Genomic DNA, 14,294 nt, shown 5'->3' on the forward strand with positions numbered 1-14,294 from the left:
TCTCTCTCTCTCTCTCTCTCTCCCCAACTACCTTTCAGAACTTGGATAATCCCCTTTTGATATATCACTCCAGGTGCGTAACCATTGATAAAATAGTGCATCTAAGCGAGGAGGCACGTTTTCTGAGATCAAAGGAAGTCGATTCTCAGTGTTGGGGCGGCTGATTGTAATTACCCCAGTGCAGGAATAAATACACTCCATCCTGGTGGGGAGATCTGCATTAAACCCATATCATAGGCTTTAGAATTACGCATTTGACTTGAGCTCTTCTAAAGATTATCATAAAAAATTCATAAACAGATGGGAGGGGGTCTAACCCCTCCCTGCCTCTCTCTGTCTCCCCAGTCAGTTGCCCTCCCTCCCCAGTTCCCTAACCCGTTCTCTCATCCCTCCCTGCCTCACCCTTCCCCTCCCTCCCCAGTCCTCTACCCCCCTCTCCCCTCCCTCCCTCCCTCCCCTCCTCCACCTCCCTCCCCAGTCCTCTATCCCCTCCCCTCCCTCCCTCTACCCCCTCTCTCCTCCCCTCTGTCCCCTCCTCCACCTCCCTCCCCTCCTCCACCTCCCTCCCCAGTCCTCTATCCCCTCCCCTCCCTCCCTCTACCCCCTCTCTCCTCCCCTCTGTCCCCTCCTCCACCTCCCTCCCCTCCTCCACCTCCCTCCCCAGTCCTCTATCCCCTCCCCTCCCTCCCTCCCTCCCCAGTCCTCTACCCCCCTCTCTCCTCCCCTCTGTCCCCTCCTCCACCTCCCTCCCCTCCTCCACCTCCCTCCCCAGTCCTCTATCCCCTCCCCTCCCTCCCTCCCTCCCCAGTCCTCTACCCCCCTCTCTCCTCCCCTCTGTCCCCTCCTCCACCTCCCGCTGGGGGGGTGTAGAGGAGAGGGAGGACCCAGGCCGCTGGAGCCTGGCAGCAGAGCCAGAGAAACACAGGGAGAGGGAGAAGGCTCACTGTTAAAAAGGCGGACAGCTACTGTTTACTAGGCAGTAATGGGCAAGCAGGCTTGCAGGCTCTGAGCAAGAGGATCTCCATCACTCCTACTTCTACCACTCCCATTAAAGGAGAGGTCTGCCAGCAACATTCAGTCCATCACTCCTACTTCTACCACTCCCATTAAAGGAGAGGTCTGCCAGCAACATTCACTCCATCACGTTGATTCCGAACCAACGCTGATAGATTCGTTGTTAATCCGTGTTGTGATTTTGCCTGAAATCGATTTTATGTTTGTCTTGCAGTAGTTAGCTTCCCCTGATCACACCCCCCCCCTTCCAGGTGTAACCCTATCTGTAAAAATCTGTTTCTAACTTGCCAGCGATAATGCTTCTTTACATTGCCTTCACTGTGATACATACATTACACAAAGAAACCCTGGCAACAAGCCTATAGATCACACATGCCCCTATGTGCAGCCAGGTAGACATTGACTCGCATTAGTCAGAAATTTCACACACTTTCCATACACTCACTGTGTAACTAGTTTGCCCCAGGAAGGAGGGGGGAGTTGAGAACCCAGCTTCCCCCAATCCACATCTGACCCCAGACGGGTCCTCTCTCGAACTGTATAAAGCCCTAAGATGACCATCAATCTCTGACTCCAGCGAAACCGACCATGGCATGAACGCCATCAGGATTGGCGTTCCAAAGGACGTCGCCAAGCTTCTCCTGAGATTCAACTTCATAGTGAACGCGTCACTATCTGGACGTTTCAACAGAAGAACCAAAAACGCAATTCCAAATGCGACTTCACTGAGATCCCGCAGACTCAGTCACCTCAGACCCAGCGCAGCCGCGCTGTGACTTCAGATTCTTCAAATGGACCTTTGGCGCAAACCGCCCTCAACATCATTGATCAACCCCTGATCAAACGTAACTATGGCTAACGCTCTTTCCTCCTCGACATGGCATTGGCGTGAGCTCTTTTTATGATTTGTAAGGATGTAATCATTGACTGTACAATTTCTGTCTTTCTTTAAATTAGACCATTTCATTCTGTTCATTGAAACCAATCTGTCATATCAAACCCATAATCCTACTTGTTCATAAGATCTGTTTACCTTACTTGAATAAATTCATTGTAAAGATATTTTGACGTGCGTGTTCACTGATGTTACGATTGGCTCTACGCTTAGAACGAATTCATTCCTAAAGATGAGACTGATTATTACATATTAAACATAGGATTCCCTAATGTCCTAAACCAATATTAGGGTGGTGCCCCGAGACTTTATGATAAATTAAGTATTTCTATCTTTAAACGAGCAAACCCCGCTACACATTTATGGTGAATGTATGATCAGAGGCACTGAACACTGTTATAGTTTTGTCTTTCTTGTTACATTTTCTAGGTACAAGATATATTTTTGGGCCATTTTCATAAAATCCTCTGCCTACATGAGCTACCAGGGTGCCCCAATACCATTTAAAAAATAAAACGCACTTGCTGTGCTTAAATCTTTCTCCGCTACGCATAACCGTCTCTTAACTGTGTGCTGCTCACTTGGTTGCCACAACAAACACAAACCACCAAGACAACAGCACACAGCACAGTTCACAACAAGTGTTTCCTAAGTGTGACTATTCTACCATCCATGTAACAATTAGCGTTCCGCTGCATGCGACCGCGGAGAGAAGAGGAGGCTGAGTAGGCTGTGTGGCTGTGTGTTTGTGACCAAGCTCTGACCAAGACTTAGCAATTCACGACACAACGTGTCTGAAAACACAGCACAAATTAGAAAGAAAACAGAAATAGAAAAAGCAGTCCGCTCTAATGACCTTTAGAAAAACACTTTTGGAAAACCAAGCAGTGCTGTTAGAGCCATGAAAAGAAAGTCGTGACAGAAGAGATTGTGTGTTTTTAGCGGTCGGGCTCTGGACCCGAGGTAAGCGCCGTTGCCTCTTGGTTCTCAACCCCACATTTACTGTCCCCGGTTGGCGTCCGTGAATCCAAACCAATCGACCTCTATAAAAACCTCTCAGACGTGGGGGGGGTGATGGGCCGTCTTACGAACCAAGAGGTGAGGGTGCTTACCCCTGATCCACGGCCTGCCCCAGGAGGCCCATGCCTGAAGACATGCCTACCATGGCCAAGAAGCATCGGAAGATTTACCTCTCTCCCTGGAGCCTTTGTGTTTTTTTGAGGAGGGTGGGAGATGAGTTTGTTAAATCGTCTGATGCGAAGGGTCATACCTCGCATTCCCTGGAGCCTGAGATGGTGCAGGTGCACGCCCCAGAGCCGTTGCCCAGCACCTCCAGAACCTCTGGGTTGGCGGCCGGATTATAACTCATGTAGTACTCCTGTAGCTGGGAGCTCAAGTTCTGCTCCGGCTCAGGGCTCTTTTTCCGGCGTTTGCGCCCCACCATGGAGCGCTGCTGCAGCAGGCGAGCGGCGCCCGGGTAACGCCTCCACGCCACGTACAGGACGGTGAGGACGAGCGACGCGGAGAAGAAAAGCGCCACGCTTCCCACCACCACCTTGTGGAAGGACATGTGCTGCAGTTCGGGGGACAGGGTGAGCGGCGGGCTGTCGAGGGAGGGCGGGGCGCGGGGAGGGGCGTCGCGGGGGTCCATCCCTCCTTGGCTGGGGAAGGTGGGGCGTGGGAGGGGCTGGGGTCGGGGCGGTGGAAGGGGCGACAGGGTGGTTGGTGGGGGGAGGGGCGGAGGCGGGTTGGTGGGAGCGAAGGTGGGGTCGGGGGTGGTCTCGGGAATTAGTTCTGGCGTTGGTGAGGGGGTCTCCGTTTGGAAATACTCACTCTCGTCACAGATGGCGCTGTTCCTGGTCGCCTCCATGATTTTCTCGCCCTGCAGGGACTTAGGGCTGCTGCAGATCATGGTGGTGTCTTTGGTGCCTCTGAAGTTCCTCAGCCAGGCCACCAGGGGGCAGATGCCAGTCCCACAGTCCCACATGTTGCCCGCCAGGCTGATGGAGGTCAGGGAGATCCAGGCAGACACCGCCTCCTGGGAGACGTTGGCCAGCTTGTTGGACTCCAGGTTGAGGATCTGGAGGTTGGGCAGGCAGTGGAACACGGCCGGATCCAGGGCCTGGATCTCGTTTCCAGAGAGGTCGAGCTTCTGCAGGGTGTGCCAGGTCCAGGGCAGGCCCTGGTTCACCGCTCGGATGCGGTTCCACTGCAGGTAGAGGGACCGAAGGTTGGCCAGGCGCGGAAACAGAAAGAAGTTGATCCTGGAGAACTGGTTGTGCTCGAGATGCAGCTCCATGAGCCTTTGCAGGCCCAGGAAGGTGGTCCTGGTCAGCACCTTGATGCGGTTGTAGCCCAGGTCCAGAAACTCCAAACTCCGGCACTCAAGAAAGGCTCGTATGGGGACGTTGGTGAGCCCGTTGGAACGCAGGTGAAGGTTCTGCAACTTCCGGAGCCCGTGGAACTGCCCCGCCTGCAGAACCTCCAGCTTGTTGTAGCTGAGATCCAGGCTGCGCAGGTTGGGCACCCCGTGGAAGGTGGCGTTGTGGAGCGACGTGATCCGGTTGGAGCTCAGGATCAACTCCTTCAGCCGGCGGACGCCCTGAAGCGCCCGGCTGTCCAGGGCGGAGATCTGGTTGTGGTCCAGGTAGAGCCACAGGAGTTGGTTAAGGTGGGCGAACTGGTAAGGCAGCAGGGTGTGCAGGTCATTGTAGCGCAGGGACAGGCCCTGGCACCCCACCGAGATGTTCTCGGGGACGTCCTGGAAGCCGGCCGACTCACAGTGGACGATCTTCCCCTCGCAGCGGCAGCTGTTGGGGCAGGTGCGCTCGGCAGAGCAGAGCAGGAGCAGGGCCGGCAGGAGGAGGAGGAGGGGGAGGAGGAGGTGCGGCGGCCGTCCGTCAAAAAGAACAGAACCTTCCGAGACAGAGGGGAGAGGGGGAGGGAGAGCATTAGAGAACAGGAACAGCCTGAACATTTACATATTCATGGGTGAGATGGAAAACGATGTCTGCCTTTTCCAGCACCTGCCTGTGACCCATGTCGCTTCCATTATCCTCCACTACAGCAAGCTGTGTCATCTCCCCCTCTGTATTTTCAGAATTAAAATGAAAGAGAAACCGGTCGTTGTTCTCATTGTCTTGTCATGTGTTCTCCTTCAGCCCAGGAATAATAGTTTTCAAATAATCTTATCTGTGTCATCTTTGATCTGTGTGCTCGGTTTACAGGGTGCAGTCTATGTCACTAATCTTCATGTAGACAGATCACAGGGAGGTTTTAAAAACAAGGTAGGAGATTAAACACACCAAGACTCGGCTCTGCACAACCCTTCAACAAATCCAAGCTTTGATCATACTGTCTAGATGCATCTTGCACAGGAGAAAATCTAATATTATCCTCATTTCAAATCTTTTCCACACAGAGAATTTGTATTGCTCTCTAATGGAGATGTTGCCTGTTGTGAGTTACCCCCCCCCCCACACACACACACACATACACACACACATACACACGCGCACACGGTTCATAACAGGAAACTAGCAGATGCTAGCCCTTCAGGGTCAGAGTCAAAGACAATTGTTCTTGCGAACGATAAATGGGATGGATGATATGAAGCAACATTAGCCTTTATTACTATGCCAATCCCAAAATACCCCAACTGTTGAGTGAGTATAGTTTGATAGCCCACAACTTCTTCTAGGAAAGACTTATTTTAAAAAAGGCGAATTAAAAAAAAATAGTTTCGAAATCTGACCGTAGGCATAAACAGTACCATGGCACAGAGGCAACCCAACTCAGCGTCACAGTGGGCTATTCTTAATCTCACGTGTGACTGAAATTGATTGGATCGAGCTGTTGGTACAGTTTTGTCGTGGAATGATTACCATAACCATTACCGGTGGTGAGTTTGGGAAAGCTTTAATACGGTATCATCATACTATCCCCACGCTACAGACCACCTCGTGAACAACCGACACTCAATAAACCGGTGTGACTCAAGTCTCCTTTGAATTGTTTGACAACTCGATTTCAACTCCTTTGTAGGCTTTGGCTCTAAATAAAGAGACGTGAGTTTCAGGGGTTTCCTAGATTAGCTTGTGTTAGTTTTCACTGAAAATAGGGGTCTGTGTAAGATTGTTGTTTGCCTCCTGGGTAGGTTAGCCTATCTATTCCATCATGTCAATCCATGTTTCAACTTGTTTTGGGACAATCAGAACAGCCCCTGTAGGCCTACTAGGGTAAACAAACAAGGTTTGCCCCCACAAATACTGTTTGTGGAATCTAGGGAATCTCTGTGAAAACATCCATCTTGCGCAATTTTCAAGCTGTCTTCAGTAATAAATCAGAAATGTTGTGCGTGGTGTCGAGTTGCAGGGAAGTCGCGCAAGCCAAACAGCCATCACCTTCATTGCGAGTGCCACAACGACAGCCAGCTAAGCATCCCCGGAAATCTACCGAGTCATCAGTTTAACCTCAATGCTAATCCCATTGGAACAATTAGAAGTTTCCCTCTGAAAGACTCCGAGAGAACCCCACTCATCCGCCTCTTAGCAACCAGCATCCTGTCTTGACACGCATGCTCAGACTTCAAAGGGGAATGTGGTAAAACCGCAGAAGAAGGAAAAAAAATTGCCAAGTCTCCTGCTGATATTCTCGTGAGCTGTGGCTCGCTCAGCTTCTGGCTCATTCACGCCTCCGCGAGACGACTGCGCTAATTAGCACGCATCCTCTCAACATAGATCTCTGAGCGGACGTGAAGCGATAAAAACCCACTGGAAGTGTCTATATAACGCACCCTGGGGGCTCATTGAGGAACATGAGGCACGTTGCTTTGTATCTCTGATTGATCACCGGTCATTACTGGTCATTAAATGTGACGCGTCGTTCGTTCGGACATAAACTGATTTCCCATGTATCAGGACTTAATGGAGCGTCCATCTATAGTCTTTACATCACAAGGTGGACTAATGTTCTGTACACCACCAGCCTAAGACAGTATTAATCAACAATGCTCCGAAGATAAATAGCGTAAGACAAATCGGAATGCCAAAAGCCTGTCTATGTACATTTAGTCATTTGGCAGACGCTCTTATCCAGAGCGTCTCCAATGTCCCTGTACAGAAGTACAGGGACATTCCCCCCGAGGCAAGTAGGGTGAAGTGCCTTGCCCAAGGACACAACGTAATTTGCCACAGCCAGGAATCGAACTGGCAACCTTCAGATTACTAGCCCGATTCCCTAACCGCTCAGCCACCGGACTCCCTGTCGGGCTAGGCCTACACATGGGGTTGGAAAGAACAGCGGAAGGGCAAAGGAAGACTTCAATTACTTACTACAGGGACAAGTGCACACGGCACATCAGGCAAACCATAAAGCACTGAACATACATGCAAACCTTGGGGGAGGAACACCAAGGGGGTGGGGGGTCAGATGGCTGAGCAGTTAGGGAGTTGGGCTATTAATCAGAAGGTTGTTGGTTCGATTCCCGGCCTTGCAAAAATGACGTTGTGTCCTTGGGCAAGGCACTTCACCCTACTTTCCTCGGGGGGAATGTCCCTGTACTTACTGTAAGTCGCTCTGGATAAGAGCGTCTGCTAAATGACTAAAATGTCAAATGTAAACACCAATTAACATTTCTCTCAAGTGATGGCACAGCCATCCTATGGTGGTTGGGGAATGCAGTCCATCCCTTGATTCACTTCAATGTCTTTTAATTTTTTTTATTTCAAAGGCCCAAGGGCAGGCATAGCTGCTAGCACATGGGAACCTCAAGACATTCTCAACTTTCAGATTTGAAAGCGCTGGATTCTACAAAAGAAAACATGTAAGGGGTCACCTTCGGTGCAGAATCTTTTGAGCTTGTATTCTTGTTGCTTTGAAATCACCGCACAGGGCATCTTCTGACGCCGGCCAGTTCATTTAAAAGCAAGACATTGGAAATTATTTAAGATTGAGAAGAAAGGTTAGATTCTGGCAGCCATGCCCCCAGTCAGCTGTCCTCCTCTTTGGCCCAACGACAAGTTGATATTTCATCCGAATGCAAAGCGCTCCACTGGACTGACGCAAAGGCTATTACACAGAGTGGCCAAGTGGGAGGCCAGCTCAGACAGAGAGAGAGGGGAGAGAAGGAGGGAGGGAAGATAGAGGGAGGGAGGGATAGAGGGGGAGAGAGAGGGAGGAAAGGAGAGAGAGAGAAAGAGGAGTGCGATGGAGCACTTCTAAGAATTGAAAGTGTAAGGGTACCTTGGAACTGGGTAATGTGTGTGTTTGATGTTTGAGGCTCACCAGAGCTGACAAGGTAAAATACATCCCACTTCGGAAAAGTGAAGACTCGCTTGGATCCTTCTGAGCTTGTTATAGTTCAAGACTTGCTTTCTCACTGCGCAGGACAAAGTTGATTAGGTAAAACAAGGAACCTCGGAAATGTTTACAAGTCGTGTTGTCCTCTGATAGCGCTTCATAATAAAGTGGCCATCAAACGTTGTTTGATGGGACGGTTCCTAAACTGAATTATCTTCAAACTGTGTCATCTTTAATAAATACAAAACGGAATAGCACATTGAGTTTTATGGAACTGGTGGTTCACACAGTGATGGAGAACACAGTAAGACTGACACAGAAGTTAGACGGCGGTGGCTTTGATTGGAGTATCTGACTAAACTTCACGGAGGCTTCCATAAATGTCAGGAGTTTAAAGGGTTGTTAGTTTCTAAGAGGAGTAATGCAAAGATTCAGCGTACAAAGTGTCTTCCTCTAACACTGAGGGTTTTAAAACTATGATACTGCTTAGACAAGCTCTGTCCCAGCACACTATGTGTAATCTATGGCATTATTGAGTGTGTTCACTCAGATTTAAGACATATACAATTAAAAAGACTTTTAAGCCAAAGGACTGTGACATATTATCAATGTGAGGCAGCCATCATGCAACAGAGATTAATTGGTCGCACTGAAATTGCAATATTGAAATGAAGTACCTTTTACACACTTAAAACCCATTATTTTACGCCCATTAATTTGAAAATTGGAACAAGCTGTAATTTCAATTCACAGCAGAGGCAAGAGTCAGTATAAATTCACTGATTTATGATAAAAGCTTCTTTTATAGGTATAGCTGAGCCAGTTTAACAGCAGAGGAACCATAGAAAGTTCCCTTTAGATCCCATGGCTCTGGTTATCATCACAGAGACATACATTTGTCGGCGGGTTAAAAGAAAACACCCACTAGAATAAGTGGGCATGTATTAAACTTTCAGCTAAATCGACGGACACACTTTATAACCTCAATTATTGTCTGGACTGAGGGAGACATGAGATTGGCCTGGCGAAGCAGACCTGCAGGCCAGTTCCCCCTGCCTTCCTGGGATGATCTGAGTAGGAGGGGAGGGAGGGATTTGCACAGTATATTAATTTTTTTAGAAGAAAAAGCCTAGGAAACAACAAAAAGAAAGGAAGAAAACAAATTAAATCTGCTCTCAAGCTCTTTCTGTGTGACTCCAATGAGGAAATCTCTCACTGTAGCCTGCCCTTGAAATGGGCCTTCTCCAAGACTCGTAACGCTGATAACAGAGTGAGGAGGAACATATTCACGGAAAATAGTGCTTCAGTACACCTACACATTTCTGATTTTACGCAACACCAAGATCACGGGTGTCAAATGCTGTCTAGAGCGTCTGCATGAATATTCCAGACCTACTCAATTAAATAAAGATCTGAAATCCACGGTTGTCTGCACACATTATGAGTAAGGAACAGCCTTATCCTTCACCCTGCAACCCCACGTACATACAACATAGAACAGAGCTGATAGAAAGGAATTCAGGCTTGTGGGACAAGGCAACATGAAAAAGACTGTTAAACATGGTTTTGGCTGCCGCAACGTTTACAGTTACATTGTTCTTTAAACTTCCTGTGAACAGGTTACAGTACAGAGGTTGAATCAAATCAAATCAAATTTATTTGTATAGCCCTTTTTACACGCAAGCATGTCACAGAGGGCTTCACATATGCCCATAGAACTGCCCCTCAACCAACCTAAACCCTCAAGGAAGACAAGGAAAAACTCCCAAAAAACTCTCAACAGGAGAAAAAAAAATGGAAGAAACCTTGGGAGGAGCAATTCAGAGAGGGATCCCCTCCTCCAGAGACGGTTGGTGGGAGAGAGGAGCAGAACACAGGCTAAACATAGTCATACAGTGTCGATGGGTTTTTAAAACACCAAAATCCATTATTCAACTTTATAGATGTAGGACAGGACCGGGAGACTCGCGACCAGGTCCAGCGTTGGCTGACCGACGACCAGGCAGGTGCTGACAACTCAAACCCCCCACACCACAAGGGATGTGTGTGGGGGGGGGACAGAGAGAGGAGAGCAGGGATTAGAGAATGCCAGGAGCAGCTAACAGTTACAGTCATAATAGAATGAGATCCCCACCGGTCAAGTGTGGACTGGTGCAGCAATTTAACAGAGCAAAAAAGGGGAATTTGATGCAACCCCACACACCAAGACAGCGACAGCCCCCCTCATTTGGAACATGAAATCTGTTCCAGGGGAAGAGAACTCTAAAATAAGTTATACTTAACCCTTGTGTTATCTTCGGGTCATTCTGACCCATCAGTCATTGTGACCCACCGTCGTATTGCGACAGATTTACCGCATACAAAGACAAAGTGAAGCATTTTCTTTTAACCGTTGGGCTGTCTCAGACCCCCCACATTGCAAAGGTTAAAAGAAAATTATTTTAATTTGTTTTTGTATTGGGTAAAATTGGGTAAACACAACGATGGTTCGTTATGAACCTTTGTGTCATGTGACCCGAAGGCAGCACGAGGGTTAAAGAATAAGGATGGAAACAACCCGTCCCCCGTTGCCTCCAACTAGTAACATACTTACCTTTAACAGTCGTAGAATTGACTAAACAATAATGTTTTTAACCTAATTTTAAACGTCGAAACAGTATCAGACTCCCTAATTGAGACGGGTAGTTTATTCCAGAGAAGAGGCGCTCTATATGAGAACGCCCTACCTCCAGCTGTTTTTTTCTTAATTTTGGGAACCACCAGATAGCCGGCATCTTGAGATCTAAGTGTCCTTGCGGGGCAATAGGGTGCAAGGAGACCGGAGAGGTACAGTGGTGCCAATCCATGCAGAGATTTGTAGGTTAGTAGTAGAACTTTGAAGTCAGCTCTGGCTTGGATAGGGAGCCAGTGTAGAGAGACAAGAGTAGATGTTATGTGATCAAACTTTCTTGTTCTGGTCAATAGTCTAGCAGCAGCATTTTGCACCCGCTGTAAATTTTTTAGGTGGGTAATTGGGAGGCCAGAGAACAACACATTGCAATAGTCCAATCGGGACGTAACAAATGCATGTATTAGTTTTTCGGCATCATCCTTTGAGAGAAATCTTCGTATTTTGGCAATATTACGTAGATGGAAAAAAGTTCTAGTAATTTGCTTAATATGGTACTCAAACGAAAGGTCTGGGTCCATTGTGACTCCTACATTTTTTACTAGCTGGCTTTGAGAGACTTTGACGCCGTCTAGGTCTAAGGTCAGATTGGAAAAATTATTTCTATATTTTTTAGGACCGAAAATTTGAACCTCGGTTTTATCCGAATTTAGAAGAAGGAAATTTGCAGTCATCCAAGCTCTCAACCTAGAAACACATTTTTCCATAGCATGTGGAAATTCTCCAGACTTTATAGACATATATAGCTGAGTATCATCTGCATAACAGTGAAAATTTACCCCAGAGCTTCTAATTAGGTTTCCTAAAGGCAGCATATAGAGAGAAAATGAACTCGTAACAACATCCAGAAAACCAACCTACGAGCTATTCACGGTCTCCTGACCGTAGAAATCACACGGCTCGATCTGAATCTCTCTTCACAGTTCGCGTTTTAACAAACGTCGGGCGTGACACAGTTGGCAGACTAAAAAGTCAGGTTCCTGCGAATCTGAGAAGATCTGCTCAGCGTTGTCTTACAAGTTCTGGTGCGTTTGGCTGATTACCATGTTCGAGGCGTGGAACAGACTGTAGATTAGTCAGACAACAAGACAGCCACAGCAGTGGAGCAAAGGAACCCAGCTGGGTGCTGGACCATGGCTTATACATCCTCATTATCTCGGGTGCTCAGTTACAATAGCCGATCCCTAATAAAACGATGTAATTGGTTGTCTCTTTAACATCATTGAATTGCTCTTGTCCCCAAAGAAGCATAATGAACCTGGAAACTGGAACAGCAATTCTGTCAGGATCATTTGAGACAATGTTTCTCTGGACTCACAGATTATTATTCTTTGCCCATTTTACAGGAACATATCCGTGTTGAGATCATGCCTGAGCAAACTTTGGCACTGAATCTCATCTGTTGTTTTGTGCCATCGCTTCAATTAACAGCTGGTGCTGTGTGACTGTGTCTTTGTGGCTGCACCTTGACATCACATTATCCCCCTCAGTAACCAACAACAACAAGAAAATACAGTGTTTTGAGTCCCTGCCCACGGAAAACCCATCACTCAGCGAACAGGTCACATCAGATGTGAATGCTCCCCTTCACCCGGTGATCCACCTTCAGGCTTTGCAGGGGGAGAGGGGGGAGAGAGTTGGTGACATGACTGTTGAAGTATGTGGCAGTAAAAGTGACAGAGAGGACAGCTCATTATCGCGTCCTTTACTTGGCCAAGAGTGTCGTCCTAGCAGGGCGTCCTCAGACCCAGACTGGGGCTTGTCTCAGGGATGCTGCCCCGGGGAGCAGTCAGAGAGACAGGTGTGGACAAGGATCGTGCCACTGGAGCAACAACCAGACCCTCCACTCCAACAGAGCAGGTGATGAGCATTACTCTGGCCAACAGGGGTGCTCAGCGGACTGTGGCAGGGTTGAATTCAGAAGAAGAATGTCCACTAATTAGCGGCGTCGGTCGGCACCAAGCTAAATCGGACGGAGTTGTTCTTCACTGTTTTGTCAGGAGAACCAGACTGAATGAGGCTTGATTTATCGTGATTGATGGGCCCTAACTAGTCACCATCTTTGAGTCAACAGGGGAATGAGCCACAAAGAGAGGTGGACCACGAACGTCGTTTCATCTTCCCCTGCAGTTACCTTGAAACCTTGCTGACATCTTGTCTGTTCTGCTCAGTATCATAAGCACATAAGCAATGCATATTTTGTTTGTATTATGCCAACCAAAACTTCAACTGTGAATGACTCAACATAAAAATGTGCATATTGCCACAGATTATTGCATACCCAATTACCCAAACACAAACCAACGAGTTTGTGGTATGGAAGATGAAGGGAATTATTTAAAAAAAAATGCACGCAATAATAAATAATTGTCAGGTATTGTTATTTTATCAATTTACAGACGTGTCATGATGAGAACCTTTATGATATTTTAGCATACTACTATCAGCAACATACCTGCAAACGCAGTCGACTGACTGAAAGGGCTACAAAGAGTTTTTCCTATATGAAAAAGAACATGTGTGCTCCAATTGAAATGGAACCGTGCTCACTAATCTCCGGAGAGAGTCGCTTTTAATTTGAATGTTTTCACTTACCCATGTCGGTGTACCTCGTCCTTCCTCGGTGTTGGGCAGCTTAATCCTCGATTAAAATCACGATGCGCAGCACCGCTCGACAACAGTGCTTTGCACTGTCTGCGGACGATGCGCGCTCGGTCTCACTAGACTAAGGCGACTGGCTCACCTGGCGTCGTCATAATAAAACATTTAGATTTACATCCATGACTTTAAAGACACGTTTTCTATATGGAGGCTAAGCTAGTCTAAATAGCGAGTAACACGTCTTGAAAGAATCACCCAACGCTCTAAACTCATCTTCCCTGGATAGCCTACGTGAGGCAACTATTAACAACCAAAACCGAATACATTCAAGATCAAAAGTTATAAAACAAGTCACTAGACACTGCGACGGACATTATACCTGCTGTTTTTGAAGGATTCACAGCACAAGGACCCTACTTATCTCTGGCTGGCATTGTGCGTAGCATGTGTGCAGTTACGAGCGGTGAGACTCTCCCTCTGTCTGGTGTGTGCGTGGTGTGTGCGTGTGTGTGTGTGTGTGTGTGCGTGCGTGTGCGTGCGTGCGTGTTTGAGGAGAGAGGAGAGAACGGGGCCGCTGCAGCCATGCAGTGTTGCCAGTAATTGCGTGTGGCTCAAACTGGAAGCCACGGTTGAACGTGCAACGGTCAAAGAGAGATATTTAATAACCCCTTTTCGACTATCTGAAACGGTTTACACATTGCGGCACTTAAATGCTATTACATTTAGATGTTACAATGGTACCATAGTTAAATTTAAAAATGGTTATGGTGGAGACGCGACTGATTGTTTTTGAGTCTTGACTGCATGCTGTCTGGT

The 14,294-nt window shown here is 47.7% G+C and overlaps 1 protein-coding gene across 1 annotated transcript in view; it reads right to left on the minus strand.

Annotated features, from left to right (window-relative positions):
- Positions 1 to 13,946, minus strand: part of lrrtm4l1 (leucine rich repeat transmembrane neuronal 4 like 1) — a 26,983-nt gene extending 13,037 nt beyond the window's left edge. Inside the window, exons 1-2 of the mRNA XM_062484618.1 lie at positions 13,473 to 13,946; positions 3,180 to 4,825 (exon numbers count right to left, since the gene is read on the minus strand). Of these exons, the coding sequence (XP_062340602.1) occupies positions 3,180 to 4,825; positions 13,473 to 13,476 (1,650 nt within the window). The 5' untranslated portion in view covers positions 13,477 to 13,946. The remainder of the gene's footprint in view (positions 1 to 3,179; positions 4,826 to 13,472) is intronic.
- Between the last annotated feature and the right edge of the window lie 348 nt (positions 13,947 to 14,294).

The sequence above is a fragment of the Osmerus eperlanus genome, chromosome 18 (genome assembly GCF_963692335.1).
Source record: "Osmerus eperlanus chromosome 18, fOsmEpe2.1, whole genome shotgun sequence".
Classification (NCBI taxonomy): Eukaryota; Metazoa; Chordata; class Actinopteri; order Osmeriformes; family Osmeridae; genus Osmerus; species Osmerus eperlanus.